The sequence below is a fragment of the Elephas maximus genome, chromosome 7 (assembly GCF_024166365.1).
Source record: "Elephas maximus indicus isolate mEleMax1 chromosome 7, mEleMax1 primary haplotype, whole genome shotgun sequence".
NCBI classification, from domain to species: Eukaryota; Metazoa; Chordata; class Mammalia; order Proboscidea; family Elephantidae; genus Elephas; species Elephas maximus.
The window spans coordinates 61,910,805-61,929,377 of record NC_064825.1 but is presented as its reverse complement, the minus strand read 5'-3'; the positions used below and the strand labels follow the sequence as shown (position 1 = coordinate 61,929,377).

Here is an 18,573-nt window from a genome sequence, read left to right as displayed (position 1 = left end):
AGGGTTGCACCTAACCATGTACAATTTCAGGTAGGTCAACTATCTCAGGCTCCTCATCCTTTAAACAGAAAAAAATATATGTCACAGAGCAGGGCCACTTAGGCCAGTATACTTACTAATGCAGGGTGGGGGTAATGGAGAATGCTTTTTACAGCAGGATGCTCTAATAATTCCTCTGTGTAATATAAACGGTTTTGAATGATCACAGAAAAACAGAAGTCATTTAAATGGCTTTAAGCTAAAAGCAAAAAGACATAGAGCAGTTCATCTCTTCTACTGAAAGTTTCTTATTAGGACACCTCTGTAAAGATCTGTAAAAATAACCCAACAATATGCAAAATACTTTCAGGCTGGAAAGAAAAAAAAAAAAGCCTAACACAGAACCCAGTGTTAGCTAATAGTGCTGGAACCATGCCTTTGGCACACACAGCTAAAGACGCGTTCACTTTTCCATTGTCCCCCAAAAAATGCCCACATTTTGAGTCATATCACCATGGCCACAACTTTTTCCTCCTTACAGGCATTTTACTGCATACTATAAGTACTATCTGCTACATACATGTTTATAATTAACACGTTGAGAATTTCAATAGCTAGTAATGGCCAATAAAATCATAAAAACTTGAATTGCTATTTTTGTTCCAGTCTGGAAGTCAGGTCAAATTTAGGCTAAACATCAGCTTTCCAGTGGAATCTCACCCTGGCAGCCTCTCAAAGCCATTACCCTCTGACTCTAGTGGCTGGTCAGATTCCATGATGCTTGCTCACTCTTGGCCCGGCCCCTCCATTGTAGTTTGCCAAAGGACAGCCATATTACGCTGTCTCTAGCCTTCTGGATGGGGTGTGAGTGCTTGATGACATGCTGGAGGCTGTGCATTACCTCCAGGAGGATGACTCCTTCATAGCCTGGCTGGACTCTGCCAGGAGAGCACACCTTGCTCGTACGCTGTTGGAAAGGCTGGGAAGGGGCAATTCTGGACCATTTCCTGACTGGCACATCCCAGGAGACTTACTGTCAACACTGCACTTTGAAGAACGTGAAGATAAGGTGGTTCCAGAGCAGTCAGATGCGATAGGCTAGAGGTCACAGTGGGGGTATCATTTGGTATGTTAGCATGGAGTGTGGGAAAATCCTAAGGCAGTCAGCTCCACAGTGTGACAGCTCTAACCATCACTTTGTACTTCAGAGCTGAGAGCTACTTCTCAGAGCTCCTGCCTTGGGGTCCTCAAAATAAATGTGCCTTACTTTTTCAAGTGTCAAGCTCTCTTCGCCTTTGATGGTTCAGTGCTAGAATTCTCGTCTTCCATGGAGGAAACCCAGTTTTGATTCCCAGCCAATGCACTTATTGCACAGCCACCACCCGTCTGTCAGTGAAAGCAGAGTGTTGTTATGACTCCAAACAAGTTTCAGTGGGGCTTCCAAACTAAGATGAACTAGGAAGAAGGGTCTGGTGATCTACTTCCGAATCAGCCAATGAAAACCCTATGGATCACAGTGGCAGGATCCACAGCTGGTTGTGCGGATGGTGCAGGACCAGGCAGTGTTTCCTTCTGTTGTGTGTGGGGTTGCCCTAAGTCAGGGGCTGACTCAACAGCCACTAACAACAACAAATCTTCAGCAGGCTAAAGGGCCATGTTTCCCTTCAGTGTTTCTAAGAAGCTGTGGATTCTAGTTCCCTCAGGATCCTGGCCACTGTATACACACTTTCCCAATATGTTAAATTATATGATGATGATGGCTTCTTGCCTATAAATGTGCTAAGATTTCCAGCAGAACATTCTGGATAAGCCTTGGCCCTGGATAAGTCTTGGGATAGTTGCCCCTTCTTTAGCCGCTAAAGCCTTAGATGACATGTGTTCTTAGCTGAAAAAGAAAACAAAAGATAATGTGCAGTATTTCCAAGTTGTGTGGCCAAGGGGATCTTAATGAATCCAGAAAACCAACTGCAGGTGATCAATAGAGGTCAGACTTTGCTTCTGGGCTTAGGGCTTCAGAGGAGATGTCAAGGTCACTAGGGCTATACCACAAGCTCAGAACCACCACTCACATACCAAGCCTTTTAGAAACTTAGAAAATGTAGACCTTAAAAATAATGGGACCAAATAATAAAAAAAATATAAGGGGATCGCAAAGGCTATGGGTAAATCCCATTACATGACTCAGGAGGTTACCCATCACCAAGGGAACCAAGTAGTATGTGTACAGGCAGAAGCTTGTAAATAGAAAACCCCACTCCTAGATTCTTTGGGTCAGGAGTTTTAGGGCTTTCTGGTAGTCATTTTAAAATCAACTTCTCCCCAAGAGAAGTTCCATTTTTTCTTAGGCAAGGAATAGCCAAGCCAATCTTTGGCACAGAATTAAAAAAGCTCCTGCCAAACACAGGATGAGCAGAGTGCAATCAGATACTTAGTTACCAGGCATCCATCAAGAGAGATTCTATTCTAACCTTGACCTACCTACACCCTACACCTCATGGTTTCAATTATATATAAGGGGAGGCTAAGTGTTCGTGGTGGAGCTATCACTATCAAATGATCTAAATCTCCATCTTTAGGGAAGAATACAGCACAGTTCATAAATAGCTAATTAAATAGCTTCTTGGTTAACAAAGTTCATGATGTTCATGTAATCATACCTCATCGAGTCAATGGGTCAAGCATTCCTGAGGTCCTACTAAATGCCACTCTCTGTGCTAAGCAAATGATTCAGTGCCTGCCCTCAAAATGCATAGTCTTACAGGGGAGATGTGATAATTACTATCATAGAGAGTGTATATAAGCCAACAGCAGTGGCACAGGGGAGGACAAATCAACCTGAGAAGAGGCTTTATAGTGAAGGTGCCACTTGAACGACTGAGTCTTGAACACTATGAAGGAATTCCCCCAGAGGAACAGGATCTTTGGAAAGAGTCCCCCTAATATGGACAGGCTATACATGAAGCCCTGATAGTCACCATCCTTTAGAAATTCTGGTTTCCCAGAACTAATACAGCAAACAAAGGATGCCTTGAAGACAGACTGTCCACGAGCTCTCTAATCAAGGGGTTGGTATACCATACTTGAAGGCTCCTCATGGATCTTCCTGGGGAACTAGATTCAGAGTAAGAGAAGTGCAGTTCATATAACAAAATCTTTTGCCAAAGTTACAACCTTGGCTAAGCTTAGAAAAAAAAAAAAGCTTACTCACTGCTAAATTCTCTTCATCAGGTGGTTGGATACATAAGTGGCCTATAGCACTAGGTTATAGGACAAAAAATATTTGTAAGTGTTCTAGTATTTTATGCAGAGATTATATTAAAGACAGAGGAGAGTAAGAAGAGGAACCTCTCTGAGGCCTCTACTCATTTTAACAACCCCAGTAGAGGTGCTGGCTCATTATTATTGAAAACACCTTCAGGGACTCAGAGGTAGCATATGGTGCTGGAATTGGTGTTGGGAGGGGATGGCAGTCCACTGTGACTGTTTGAGAAGCAAACTGCCCAGAGCCTCTAGGACTGCCTGGACTTTTCATCTGAGGAGCCAATAACAGGAGAGATAGATCCTCAGTTGGAGAATTTGAGATCAGGCAAGAGCCAGAGTTAAGGAGCTGGTCTTTTGGTTGCAGGAATCCCTCTGTCCCTACAAGATTCCTAAATGGTAATGAATTCAGGGGAAATGGATGGGAGAAGTTGCTTGGGAACTAAAGGTAGCAAGAATAACATTATAGAAGGGATTTTAAACAAGACTGTAGGGGCAAATCCAGTGTGCAGTGGGGTCAGGAGTGACAGGGAATGAGTTGAGATGGTGAGTTTTTAGCCTGCTCTTTCAAGAAGCCTGAAAGGTAAGTAAGTTAAAAGGCTGCATGGCAAGTCAAGTACAGGGTCGAAGATAGTTCTGCTCAATTTTTATTTTTCTAAGAATTGAAGGAAAGCATTTCAGCCCAGGGCAGGGAACAGGTAGTCAGGGAGGAGTTGAGAAAATAAACAATCAGGGGAGCAAGTGGATTGGAACAGGATTGGGTCAAGAGGGCAGGATACTGGAATAGCTGTGGCTGAGACGGCCCATGAAACTGAAGGAAGCTGATAAATGACAGCTGTGAACACAGTTACATTTGCTGGTGAAGATGAGACAGAATGAGGGATTCATCTAAAAGTTTGGCTGTTTTTTCAGTAAAGTAGGTGGTAACATCAGTTGAAAAGAGAGTACAAGGTTGGGGACAAATGGATAAAAGTGAAAGAGCTGCTACAGAGGATGGGAAGAGGGGTACAGGAGTGGGTCAAAAGATTCCAAGCACTGTTGTTGGCCCATGGAATCCCCAGCTGTGCTGCTCTGGAGCACTCACAAAGTATTCAGCAAATGACCCTGTTTCGATGTCACTTCATGAACCCTGCTGGGTAAAAGAGGCCCAAAGGCCTCTCTTCAAGGAAGTGGCAGACAGAAGTTACAAGGCTGGGGGTCAGAGATGGCAGGATTCTAACTCTTAAATTATACTGGTGTTATGGATAGAATTATATCCCCCCAAAATATGTGTTATAAATCCTAACCTCTATGCCTGTGGTTATAATCTCATTTGGGAATGGGTTGTCTTTGTTATGTCAGTGAGGCAGGGCTAGTGTAGGGTATGTCTTGAGTTCATCTCTTTCGAGATATAAAAGAGATTCAACAAGTAAGCTAAGGAGCAGAGAGGGGGGAAGAGAGATGCCAAACTACATGAAGATTGCCCAGGACTCGGAGAGGCTTAGAAGAAATAAGGACCTTCCTCCAAAGCCAACAGAGAGAGAAAGCCTTCCCCTACAGCCAGCACCCTGAATTCAATTTGGATTTCTAGCCTCCTAAACTGTGAGAAAAGAAATTTGTTTGTTAAAGCCATCCATTTGTATTTCTATTATAACAAAAAACAGCACTAGAAAATTAAGACACAATTTGGTAGCAGGAGTGGGGTGCAGCTTCTAACAGATACACAAAGTGTGGGAAAAGGTTTTGGAATTGGGTAATGGGTAGGGGTGGAAGAGCTTAAAGGTTACCAATAGAAAGCGAAAGGAAGAAATGATGAAGTAAAATAACTGAACAGAAGATTTCAAAGGGCGGCTTGAGAAGACAAAGTAAAGTATTATAACGACATGTGCAAAGAGCTGGAGGTAGAAAACCAAAAGGGAAGAACACTCTCGGCATTTCTCAAGCTGAAAGAGCTGAAGAAGAAATTCAAGCCTTGAGTTGCAATAGTGAAGGATTCTATGGAGAAAATATTAAACGATCTAGGAGGCATCAAAAGAAGATGGAAGGAATACACAGAGTCATTATACCAAAAAGAATTAGTCGATGTTCAACCATTTCAAGAGGTAGGATATGATTAGGAACCAATGGTACTGAAGGAAGAAGTCCAAGCTGCTCTGAAGGCATTGGAGAAAAACAAGGCTCCGGGAATTGATGGAATATCAATTGAGGTGTTTCAACAAACTGGGGGTGCTCACTTGTCTATGCCAAGAAATATGGAAGACAGCTTCCTGGCCAACTGACTGGAAGAGATCCATATTTATGCCTATCCCCAAGACAGGTGACACAAATGAATGAGCAAATTATAGGACTATATCATTAATATCACATGCAAGTTAAATTTTGCTGAAGATCATTCAGAAACAGCTGCAGCAGCATATCGACAGGGAACTGCCAGAAATTCAGGCTGGTTTCAGAAGAGGATGTGGAACCAGGGATATCATTGCTGATGTCAGATGGATCCTCACTGAAAGCAGAGAATACCAGAACGATGTTTACCTGTGTTTTATTGACTATGCAAAGGCATTTGACTGTGTGGATCATAACAACTTATGGATAATATTGCAAAGAATGGGAATTTCAGAACACTTTAATTGTGCTCATGAGGAACCTGTACATAGATCAAGAGGCAGTTGTTTGGCCAGAACAAGGGGATAGTGATTGGTTTAAAGTTAGGAAAGGTGTCCATCAGGGTTGTATCCTTTCACCATACCTCCTCAAAATTTATGCTGAGCAAATAATCTGAGAAGCTGGACTGTAAAAGAAGAATGGGGCATCAGGATTGGAGAAAGACTCATTAACAACCTGTGTTATGCAGATGACATAACCTTGCTTGCTGAAAAAGAAAAGGACTTGAAGCACTTACTAATGAAGATCAAATACCACAGCCTTCAGTATGGATTGCACCTCAACGTAAAGAAAACAAAAATCCTCACAACTGGGCCAATGACCAACACCATGAGAAATGGAGAAAAGACTGAAGTTGTCAAAGATTTCATTTTACTTGGATCCACAATCAACAGCCATGAAAGCAGCAGTTGAGAAATCAAACGACACATTGCATTGGGCAAATCTGCTGCAAAGGACCTCTTTAAAGTGTTGAAAAGAAAAGATGTCACCTTGAAGACTAAGGTGCACCTGACCCAAGCCATGGTATTTTCATTCGCATTATATGCATGTGAAAGCTGGAGACTGAATAAAGAAGGCCAAAGAATTGACACCTTTGAATTGTGGTGCTGGTGAAGAATATTGAATATACCATTGGCTGCCAAAAGAATGAACAAATCCGTCTTAGAAGAAGTACAGCCAGAATGCTCCTTAGAAGCAAGGATGGTGAGATTGCATCTTACATACTTTGGACACGTTGTCAGGAGGGATCAGTTCCTGGAGAGAAGGACATCACGCTTGGCAAAGTACAGGGTCAGTGGAAAAGAGGAAGACACTCAATAAGGTGGATTGACACAGTGGCTGCAGCAATGAGCTCAAGCATAACAATTGTGAGAATGGCGCAGGACCAGGCAGTGTTTCGCTCTGTTGTGCATAGGGTCGCTATGAGTCGGAACTGACTCGACAGCACCTAACAGCAACAACAGTAAAAGCCCTATTGGTCTGAAGAGACTGTTGGTAAAATTATAGACATCAAAGGCGGTTCTGATGAGGGCTCAGAAGGAAGTGAGATGAGTTTTAGAGAAAGTCTCTATTGTCTTAAAGAATACATATGGTACCAGCAACAGAATGTTGCTAGAAATGTGGGTGTTAAATGTGCTTCTGGTAAGGCTTTAAAAGAAAATGATGAACATGTGACTGGACAATAGAAAAAGGGCAATGTTTTTTATGCAGTGGCAAAGAACTTATAAGTGGTCAACTTGGATATTTGGCTGAGGAGATTTCTAAGCAAGACCTTAAATGGGCTGTGTGGATTCTCCTTGACACTTATAGCAAAACGTGAGAGGAGAGAGATGGGCTTAAAAATAAACTATGCAAAATGAAAATAGAACTTAAAGATTAGGAAAATTCTGTTGTACAAACTAAGGACACATGTCCTAGAATTTTCACCAGGGACCAAAAAACCAAACCAAACCCACTGCCGTTGAGTCAATTCTGACTCATAGTGACCCTATACGACAGAGTAGAACTGCCCTATAGGGTTTCCAAGGAGTGGCTGGTAGATTCAAACTACAGACCTTTTGCTTAGCAGACACAGCTCTTCCTCACTGTACCACCAACGGTTTTCACCAAGGACATGGCTACACAAACTTTTCTTAAAGGCATTAAGCCCATGACTGATGGATCTAACCAACTACCACAGCAGAAAACTCATCAGCTTAGACTGAAGGGCACAGAGAAAATGAAAGAAAACAATGTCTGCCTTTTGGAATTCTACAGGCAGCAAACAGGTCAAAGGAGCTACCTCTGTTGTCCTCCAAAAAAGACAACGACCATCCCTGGAGCAGCTTGGAGATCAGCAGAACTGCTGAAGGAGCACAGTAAGGACAGCTGCCTCCGTCTCAAAGGATGGGGCCATGGCCTCTGGGGTGTCAAAGGGTAAAGCCATGTCCTTCTAGGTTTCAAAGAGTCCTATCTTCACCAACTTGGTTCTGGAGTGTGGGGAAGCCATTCATTTTGGCGAAGAGGATGGGGTTGCTGCCCAAGGCTGAGGGGGTAGGGCTGCCATGCCCAAGGAGCAGAAGAATGGGGCCTTCCTGGGCTGAGGGGTGGGGTTGCCACTCAGATGGATTAGGAGAATGGGGCCACCCAAAGTCAAAGGAGCATAGTTGCTGTTCCAGTGGGCCTGGAAGGTGAAGCTGAAGCCCAGAACCAGTGGGCCTCCAACCCAGAACCCTGAGGGCATAGCCAACACCCAGAGTCTGGAGGGCAGGGCTACTGCACAGATGGTCTCAGAGAAGGGAGGATTATTTTCAAGTCTTGGGAGCTAATGTAATTTGTTCTGCTGAGTTTTAGGTTTGCTTGGTGCCTGTTATCCCTTCTTTCCTCCCAATTTCTCCCATTTGTAACGGAATGTCTACCTTGTACCTGCTCCACCATTGTACTTTAGAAACAGATAACTTGTGTTCTAGATTTCACAGGTTCACAGATGAAAAAGAATTTTGCCCCAGGATGGAATACACCATATTTGATTTACATGATTTAGAAGATGCGATTTTGGACTTGGAGTTAAGACTTTTGGGATGATGTGATAGGGTGAGGAAACCCTGGTACTGTAGTGGTTAAGTGCTACAACTGCTAACCAAAAGGTCACCAGTTAGAATCCACCAGGTGCTCCTTAGAAACTCTATGGGGTAGTTCTACTCTGTCCTATAGTTGCTATGAGTCGGAATCGACTTGACGGCAACAGGTTTTTTTTTTTTTGGTGACAGCATGAATGTGTTTTGCATGTGGCAAGGGCATGAATTTTGGGGGCTAAAGGGTAGAATTTTATGGATTGAACTATGTCCCCAAAAACGTGTTGTAAATCTTAACCTCTATGCCTATAGTTAAAATCCCATTTGGGAATGGGTTGTCTTTGTTATGTTAACGAGGAAGGATTAGTATAGGGTGTGTCTTGAGTCAATCTCTTTTGAGATATAAAAGAGATTAAACAAGCAACTGAGTGAGCAGAGATCGGTAAGATAGATGCCAAGACACATGGAGATCTCTGAGGAACCAGAACTAGAAGCTGAAGAGACAAGGACCTTCCTCCAGAGAGACACAAAGAGTAACCCTTCCTCTAGAGCTGGCACCCTGAATTTGAACTTCTAGCCTCCTAAACTGTGAGAAAATAAATTTCTGTTTGTTAAAGCCACCACTTGTGGTATTTCTGTTATAGCAGGATTAGATAGTTAAGACAACTGGGAACATGAAGGGTTGGCATTCTGGACATGTTGGATACAAATGGGATGTAGCTAGGAAATTGCGAATGTGTGCAGACCCTGAGTAATCATTCCCACTGTCATCCTTCCTGTGGTCTTAAAACACCTCTCTACCCAGAATCAAGGTTGGGTGCACGGCTCTGAAGTAGCCAGAGGTTGTTAGTTGTAACTGACATCATCATCACCAGGGCTAACACTTACTGAGTACTTTCTAAGCATTTTATTTACCCATATTTTACAATCAAGGAAACCAAGTCCCAGAGAGGCTAAATAAATTACCCAAGGTCACACAGAGATGAAATATGAATCCAGGAAGTCTAGATCCAGGATTCATGCTCTTAACCAACAGGAGCAGCTTTCACTGAAGCTCTGCCTACTTCTCCAGCTTTCACTGCAGTTTGACTTGAGTGCAGAGGAAGCCAGTGTCTGGAGCTAGGATGCCTCTGTGTCTATTTGTCTTTGCAGCTCTTCTGGCTCAAGTGGCCAGGCTACTGGGTCAATCATTTGAAAACCAGGTAACACAGAAAGTCTCACATTTGTAACTTGAGTTCATTCCACATTCTACTACAGAGCCCAAGCAACTGCATAGGGGATTCGTGGTGATTCCATTTTCTCTGTGACCGTGGGTCAGAATCTGGCTAAATTCAAGAGTGCTGGAAGCCAGGGAGCAGGGTAAAGATGCTGACAGTGCTGGGATTTCTGTTCCTGGGAAAATGAGCTCCTGCTAAAAGGGCAGTGAGTGGGCTCCATAGACCCTGCTTGGAGCTGTTTTTGAAGGCTCTTTCAGTGACTGTGTGGGTTGGAGCCACTGACATCAATGCCAGAAAGGTGTGGCCTGTTTATGAGTCAGCCAGGATGAGCGGCAGAGACCCTCTGGACATTTGTCCCTAGTCAGCCTTGACGTGGCAGCCACAGCCAAGATGGCAGACCCAGCAGCCAATGGGGCCTCTGGTACCCAGGGTGGCCAGGTCACAGATGCCTCTTCCAGCTCTCAGTCTGGAATGTGGGAAGCAGTTGAGAGCCAAAGGAAAAGTGGCCTAAAATGCACTTTTGGGGAGAACCAAATGGGTCCTGCCTGTTTCTCTTTCAGTTGCCCCCTTCCTGGTAATAGCCAATAGCAGTTAGTTTTTTGTTTTTGTTTTTTTTAATAATTTTTATTGTGCTTTAAGTGAAAGTTTACAAATCAAGTCAGTCTCTCACATATAAACTTATATACATCTTGCTACATACTCCCACTTACTCTCCCCCTAATGAGTCAGCCCGCTCCCTCCTTCTAGTCTCTCCTTTCATGACTGTTTTGCCAGTTTCTAACCCCCTCTACCCTCCCATCTCCCTCCAGACAGGAGACGCCAACATAGTCTCAAGTGTCCACCTGATCCAAGTAGCTTACTCCTCATCAGTATCTCTCTCCAATCCATTGTCCAGTCCAATCCATGTCTGACGAGTTGGCTTTGGGCATGGTTCCTGTCCTGGGCCAACAGAAGGTTTGGGGACCATGACCACTGAGATTCTTCTAGTCTTAGTCAGACCATTAGGTCTGGTCTTTTTATGAGAATTTGGGGTCTGCATCCCACTGTTCTCCTGCTCCCTCAGGGGTTCTCTGTTGTGTTCCCTGTCAGGGCAGTCATTGGTTGTGGCCAGGCATCGTCTAGCTCTTCTGGTCTCAGGATGATGTAGTCTCTAGTTCATGTAGCCCTTTCTGTCTCTTGGGCTCATAATTACCTTGTGACCTTGGTGTTCTTCACTCTCCTTTGATCCAGGTGGGTTGAGACTCATTGATGCATCTTAGATGGCTGCTTGCTAGCGTTTAAGACCCCAGACGCCACACTTCAAAGTGGGATGCAGAATGTTTCCTTAATAGAATTTATTTTGCCCGTTGACTTAAGATGTCCCCTGAAGCCATAGTCCCCAAACCACCGCCCCTGCTCCGCTGACCTTCGAATCATTCAGTTTATCCAGGAAACTTCTTTGCTTTTGGTCCAGTCCAGTTGTGCTGACCTTCCCTGTATTGAGTGTTGTCCTTCCCTTCACCTAAAGTAGTTCTTATCTACTATCTAATCAGTAAATAGCCCTCTTCTGCCCTCGCTCCCTCTCCACAAAAGAATGTGTTCTTCTCAGTTTAAGCTATTTCTTAAGATCTTATAATAGTAGTCTTATACAATACTCGTCCTTTTGCATCTGACTAATGCATAATGCCTTCCAGTTTCCTCCATGTTATGAAATGTTTCACAGATTCCTCACTGTTCTTTATCGATGGGTAGTATTCCATTGTGTGCATATACCATAATTTATTTATCCATTCATCCGCTGATGGACACCTTGGTTGCTTCCAGCTTTTTGCTCCAATAGCAGTTAATTTTAATTAAATGTTTCCTACATGCATAGTTCTATGCAAAGTATTTTACATGCATCATCTTACTCGAGCCTCACAAAACCTGTATGTGCAGATACTACTATTTTCCTTATTTTATAGATGAAGAAATCCAAGCATTTGAGGTAATCTGCCTAAGATCACAAAGCCAGTAAATGTGGCAAAGTCAGGATTCTAATCCAGGCCTGACTCCAAACTGTATGTTTTTACCTATATTACACAGTGTCCCACCCCCAATGGCCAGGGAGCAATATGTCTTTCCTAAGCAAATATTTCCCCTCTAGCTCTGTGTTACCCTGATCATAGACATCTCCCACCTTGCCTCAAAATGCAAAGACTCTGTCTTGTTCCAAGGCATTACACTCTTGGACTGGCCAAAGGACATGGGCTCCTAGTCTGTCATGTTAACCAGGTCATATTTCAGGCACCTCTTCTTCTAGAACCCACCCCTTCTGCACAGCAGCATGAAGAGGACAGTGTTTCCATCTTCAAAAATCTGGGTTCAGAGGAACCTGTTCTCAGAGGTTGAAGAAGCACATGACTAGGGGTGGGTGCCATAAAGTGCTGGTGACTTGGGCTGAAGGAGCCTACTGCAGGGTTGAGGTCAGCAAAAGACTGAAAGGAAGGGCTTGATAGAAGCGAGTGGAAATTAGAGAAAAGGAGGACAAAAAAGGGACAGAGTATACTGTGCTCAGTATATAGTGGAGTCCCTGGGTGGCATAAACAGTTAAGTACTCAGCTACTAACCAAAAGCTTGGCAGCTCATACACACCCAGAGACACCTCAGAAGACAGGCCTGGAAATCTGCTTCCGAAAGGTCAAAGCCTTAAGACCCTATGAAGCCCAGTTCTACTCTGCACACATAGGGTCACCATGAGTTGGAACTGACTCGATGGTAACTAACAACAAAAGCAATAGGGCGCTTCGGAGCTCACTGGGGGTTAATATAAAAGTCGAAACTACAAAGGTAAGTTGAGGCTGGGTACAACGGGTCTCAGGGTTCAACCAAGCTGAAAAGCCTGGGCTTTCTCTTCCAGGCAAAGAAGAAGTCCTGAGGGTTTATGGTCAGGGTCACAGGATGAAAGGAGATTTTAAAAAGAAGAATCTGGCAGTCATATTTAAGGTAAGGACACTCTGATCATACTAGTACCATATATCAGATACTTAGTGTTTTGCCATTTAAAATGTTCCTTATAATTCTAAAAGTAGATGAAAAATATCTGTTTCCCTATGAGTCGTCCCAGGGGTCTGAAGCCTTCTTAGCACTCCTCTCAGCAAAGTTCAACTGTTCACAGGAGCCAGAGCTCACGCCCTGGATCTCAGGAGAGAAAAGACCTTCTTAGGTTATGTCACTTGCAAAGTTAGTTCCTCCAGAAAGAACTTCTCCTGCACAAGGTACAGAGTTAAAACATCTGCCGCAGTGCTGGGACATGGCACCAGGATCCCAGGCACAGCATGCCTGAAAGGCCCTCCTAGATAATAAAAAAAAAAAAACACACTTCATTTTGGATGTGGGGAAATAAAGACCAAGGGATGAGAAGTGCACTTCTTTACCTATTTCCCTATTACTTCCTCGATGATGCTTTTTAAAAGCCTAAGATAATACAGCCTTTGCCAAAATGTCTGGTCATCTCAGCATGCTTCCTGGTGGCTGCAGCTTCTCCATCCCATAGTTAAGTAGGGGCTGAGCAGAGACAGGACTTGTGCTGGGCTCTAAACCCATAATTTTCTACATTTTTGGAAGAAGAGATAAGTAGAAAGAACTGGACCGGGAGACAGAGAACAGGGTTCAAGACTGGGCTCCACCACTAATAGCTATGACACTAATAACCATGAGCTTTGCGTCTCTTGGGCTTTGTTAGATGAGGGGTTTGTACTAGTTGGTCTCTACAAACCCCCAATCTCTACAATTTTGTTTAGCTGCCTCACTTTTCCCAACACAGCTTACCCTGTACCACATCACAGCCAAAGTAATTTTCTTAAAATATAAATTGGATCCCCCAACGTATCCCATGTCACTTCCCAGCTCCAAGTCCTCCATTAGACAAACCACATCACCCACAACCCTCACCGCAGCCTTCACTGTCCTGAGTGATCTAGCGTCTGCCTGCTTCTCCCCTCCATGGCTGAGTGCAGCCACATTGGCTTTCTCTCAGTCTTGAAGCTTGCCAGACTCCTTCTTGTTTTATGATCTTTGTACCTACTATCCCCCTTACTGGGAGTCCCTAGATGGTGCACACAGTTAATGCGCTTGGCTGCTAAGCAAAGGGTTTCAAATTAACCCTACGGAGCACAGTTTTACTCTCACACACATGAGGTCACCAGGAGTCGGAACTGACTTGACAACAACTGGCTTTTTCTGTTTGTTTTATCCCTTTTGCCTGGAACGTTTTCACTCCATTGTTCACCTGACTCGCTCGACTTCTCTTTCAGGTTCCTATGAAGTGTTGTTTCCTCAAAGAGGGCTCCCTGACCCCTATTTCTCAACCATCAATAGCTCTCATGGGCCTTCTGTTCTTCCTCACTGCACTTCTCAGTTTGTGTTTGGGGTTTATTTACTGGGACTGTTCAACCTCCATCTCCTGCATTAGACAGAAGAGCCACAGGAGCGGTGACTGGTTCAACTTTGCTCGATATTGTAGGGCCCGTGCTTGGAACTCAATAAATATTTGCTGAATGAGTGACTGCCCAGGACACACAAAGGCTAGCTGTCTCAGTGGTCAAGGGACCTACTTGCCCCTTCTGAGTGGGATGCTTCCTGTCCCTCTGCAGTTACAATGTCACATCTCTTATCTATCAGCTCCTTTTGCCTTCCTGCCTCTGAGAAACATTCAGCCTGAAATTCCTCAGTGAGAAAACAAATGCATACCCATCTCAGCCAGCTTCAAGGCAGTCAGTCACAAAAGAGAGTACTTGAGTTCAGTGAATAAGGAGGCTATTCCAGCCCCCAATATTCACTCATTCCTCACACACCAAACACTCATGCTCATTCCCTAAAGAAAGGGCTAGAAAAACTTGCAACCCAAACCCCAGGCTTCAGAGCATTCAAAAGAGAACTCCCAAAGAGACTCCCTCTGGAAGTGCAGCAGCTCATTCGGCTGACAGCAGACATCCTCTCTACACCGGATAACATCAGAGTGGAGAATAAGTTAAACAACTTCCGAATCCAGTACATTTAAAAGGCAGCAGCTTCCTCTGCGTCCTCAAACCCAAAAGCAGTGGACACAATTTCTGGTCACAGTGCTTGGAGCCTCAGACTGTTAAAGTGCCAAAGTTAAAATAACTAACTCCCTCACTCAATGCTTGCGTTTCTGTACAGAGACTCATTCACCAGGAGGTCAGAAACAAAGACAGCTGACTGTTTTCTCCCCTAGTGCCTATAATTAGATTCTCATGAAGAACTTGGCCACAACAGGGCTTTGCCGGACAAATACCTCCCCCTTCAACACACACCCACACACACGCACACGTATACAGCTAAAACACTCCAGTGTGTTTCTCCTCTCACTCATCTCCACAGAAACCCAGAGAGAGTGGTCAGTCACTTACCCTCTTCAGCCACGCGAAATGCTTGTAAACATCAATGTCCCCATCCATGCTGGGCACCCATGTCAGCAGTTAGATTCCTTGGTTGAAAAAGCTCTTTTTCTGGCTGGAAACCAAGTTCTCTCCCCTTCCTTGCCTCTGCCCTCCCCCCTCAGGAACGCCAAGCTCTGTTCAAATTTCCCCACTTCCCTGGCCTGTGTCCTTCAGCCTTTCCCTAAACAGTTTCAGATATACAACTACTCAGACCAGACCAAGCTGCGCCAGTATCCTCCCCACCGCCCCCAGAGACACACACACCACACACAGTGGTGGCCACAGGCACCCACACCAGGAATTTAAAGTCCTGTGGGGCAATCAAACCTAACAAAAAGGCAGGGGGAAAAAAAAAGAAAAAGCCCTGGACAGGAATTACACACACACACACACAGTTTCTTTTCAGTGATAATACCAGAGCCTGCCAAAGGGAAACAGTCCTGAAGAAAATTCTTAGTCTGGCTTCTCCCTCCTGGAGTGGCTGGAACTCATTACTGAGAGACCCCGATTTCCTGTCTCTGCTTCACTCTGCATTTACCCACAGGCTCCCAGCTGCTCACAGTTTATTTGGGACTGGGGAGAAGACTAAAAATAAGTGTTGCTCTTGGAGGAGCTTGTCGGTTCCCACACACAGCCTGACCCCCACCCCGAAGCCCACGCCTACCCCTTTTTCCAGCAGGGCGCCGGGTTGTGCCCTGAGAAAAGCCCGTTGCTTCCCAAAAAGAACAGAGTCGGAACCAGCTCCAGTCTGGGTTCTTGGACCTGCTGGGTGCCAGGCCCCATGTAGGGTGTTTTCTGTCCCTGGCTGCACTATCCTCCACAGAGATAAACCCCTGTAACTTTGGAGACCCTTGCCTGGGGGAGTCTGGCTCTGGCTGCTGTCAGCCACCACCACATGGTCCCTGGGGGCTGCATTCTGCATGGTCGGGGGAGCAGGGGAGGGCTGCTCTGTTAAATCCCAGGCTGCTTGCTGGCTCTCCTGCACCCCAGGCTACCTGCTTTACAAACCAGGGAGGTGGAAAGGCTGAGGCCACCTCACCTGTGTTTCCTTGAGACTTAGCGCAAAGCCTGGGTAGGAGCCTTGGAGAGGCAGCAGCTGGCCAAGACAGGGGACTGTGTCTGTATTCCTATTGGCAAGTCACATGCTGGCTTTCCAGGGTGGCCTCTCCAGCACTCCTCAGATGCCACCACTGCCACCCCCTCCTCACACTCCCATCTCAGCTCCCCTAAAAGCAGCTTTGCTCCCCTGCCCAGCCCTTAATGTGCTGCCTCTGGCTATGACTGATTACGAAAGTGACCTTTGATGTGGCTGCAGCAGGAACTGCGATTACGTGTGAGGGCCCAGAGCTCTGCTGTGGAAAATGACTTGCAGAAGCACGTCTTGTGACTATGTGGGCTTTCCCAAAGCCCTTGAGGGCCGTCATTGGCTTTCCCAGAACTCCCCATCTGAAAAGAATGCTCTCCTGGGGGTCTGTATGCCCCTTCACCAGGGCCAAGGGAAGGGTCCCAAAGACAAGGCAGGGACAATGGCTCAAGGAAGAGTCCCAGGCAGGGCTGGCTCAGCCCACAGAGATCACAGGGGAGGAGGAGGAGAGCTCTGGCCAGCAGCTGGCACTCAGAGAGGCCTGAATTCCTGGAGACACACCCAGATCAGAGGCCAGAAAGGAAAAGCAGACTCTGTTGCCCATGCACGGAGCTCTAGAACCTTCTTCCTCGCCTCTGGCCCAGTTCTAGAGTGTGTCCTAGGCGTCAGCCAACCTAGGTTTCTGCTTAGAAATACGATTCCAAACCAAACCCATTGTTGTCAAGTTAATTCCGAGATGGAATATGCTAATAAAGGACATCTCAAAGGTTGCAGGGATAGGTAGGCTTTGCTTTTTTATTTAGAGAAGCCTGGGAGAGCCAAGTGAAGAAATTTATTTGGTCAACACACATTTGCTCAGCCTCCAAGGAGAATGAAACCAACTTCTCGCCCTGAATAAAATAAAGAATTACCACATTTTTTTTTTATGTAATAAAGGAAGGAGCCCTGGTGGCACAGTGGTTAAATTGCTTGGCTGCTAACCCAAAGGTCAGTAGTTTGAACTCACCAGCTGCTCCACGGGAGAAAGATGTGGCAATCTGCTTCTGCAAAGATTTACAGCCTTGGAAACCCTGTGGGGTCACTATGAGTCTGAATCAACTCAACAGCAAGGTTTGGTTTTTCTTGTGACTGGACTTAATAAAGGTGTATCTGGGGCTCCAGCGAGGAAGAGGCAGGGGAGCTGATCTTAGGGCTGAATGGGGAGAGGCCTGGCAGAGTCCCAGGCCCTGCAGGATGGGTGAAAACCTGGTTCCCCATGGAGACAGCTCAGTGCCTTTCCTTGAGAGAAGGGAAGAAGGTGACAAGAAGGCCAATGCGGCTGCCTCTCATCAGCCTTGCTAACTCCCACTGGTCCATCCAGATGTGGCCCAGGTGACAGCTCCTCCAGAAGGCTTTCCCAGATTGCCTCCTCTCACTCCTCCCTAAGCACCCAGGCTCCCCTCTACTTCACCACTTGTCCTATTGTACTGAACCACAATCGGCTGTTGACATGTCTGTCTCCTGCACCAGATCACAGGTGGTGTCTTATTTCTGATTTGTTTCTGACTTCCATACCTTTACACTGTAGGAACTTAATTAACATTCTCTGAGTGAAAGAAAGAGGCTCAAATGGTAAGGCTGGCAATATAAGACTAAAATTCTGCTTGGAGAAAATAGAGACTTGAAGGTCTGTTTCCCCAGAGTAGATGCTTGACTCAAAGAGGAAAAGACAGGGCCCATTTCATCTATTAGCTTAACTAACGCATGATAGGTAATGAACGATGGAGAGAGGAGGGAGAAGAGAGGGAGGGGAGGAATCTTGACAAGCTGCTGCTAAATTCTTTACATATTTTATGGTATCCTTAAGAAACAATTCTACTTCGATCTTTTTTACAACAAAATACATTTTACTTGTATTGTAATTCAACTCAAAAATTCACTACATAAAATAACAACCCCCCCCCAATCAAAAAAGAGAGAAAGAAAAAAAAAAAAACCCTAAAGATCTAAGAACCAGATATGTATGTGTGGCTGGCAGGAGGGGGAATAGTGGGGATAAATGAGATGTGATGGTAACACTCACTAACCTGGGTGGCAACTGGGCTACGGTCATCAGTGCACTGGCAAGGCACGCCCAGGGCTGCACTGCTCCTACCCAGAAGGATCCAGACCAGGACACCTCACATTCCCTGAGTATTTCCATAAAACGTACACATAATACTTTGTGTATGTATATACCTTCATTTCTCTGAAAACAGAGCTTTCATCGGATTATTGGAATCGGCCATGAGTCCCAAAATGTTGAGAACTTGTGTTTTATCTGACCTAGCAGTTACTCCCATAGGTTTAAAGCTGCCCATACTCCAAGTGGGCCTGGGCTTCCTGCTTCCTGTGAGGGTGGAGCCTTAGGGAACTCCTTGGGCCCATGGTGGAAGAAT

At 45.2% G+C, this 18,573-nt stretch overlaps 1 protein-coding gene across 8 annotated transcripts in view; it reads right to left on the bottom strand.

The window, feature by feature from the left end:
• PPFIBP2 (PPFIA binding protein 2) overlaps positions 1-18,573 on the bottom strand; it is a 173,050-nt gene that overhangs the window by 82,401 nt on the left and 72,076 nt on the right. The window contains exon 1 of one of the 8 annotated variants that reach the window (XM_049890268.1): positions 15,043-16,103. The exons of the other annotated variants lie outside the window; for them this stretch is intronic. Coding sequence (XP_049746225.1) covers positions 15,043-15,090 — 48 coding nt within the window. The 5' untranslated portion in view covers positions 15,091-16,103. Of the gene's footprint in view, positions 1-15,042; positions 16,104-18,573 lie in introns of those variants that run through there. 8 annotated transcript variants of the gene reach the window in all.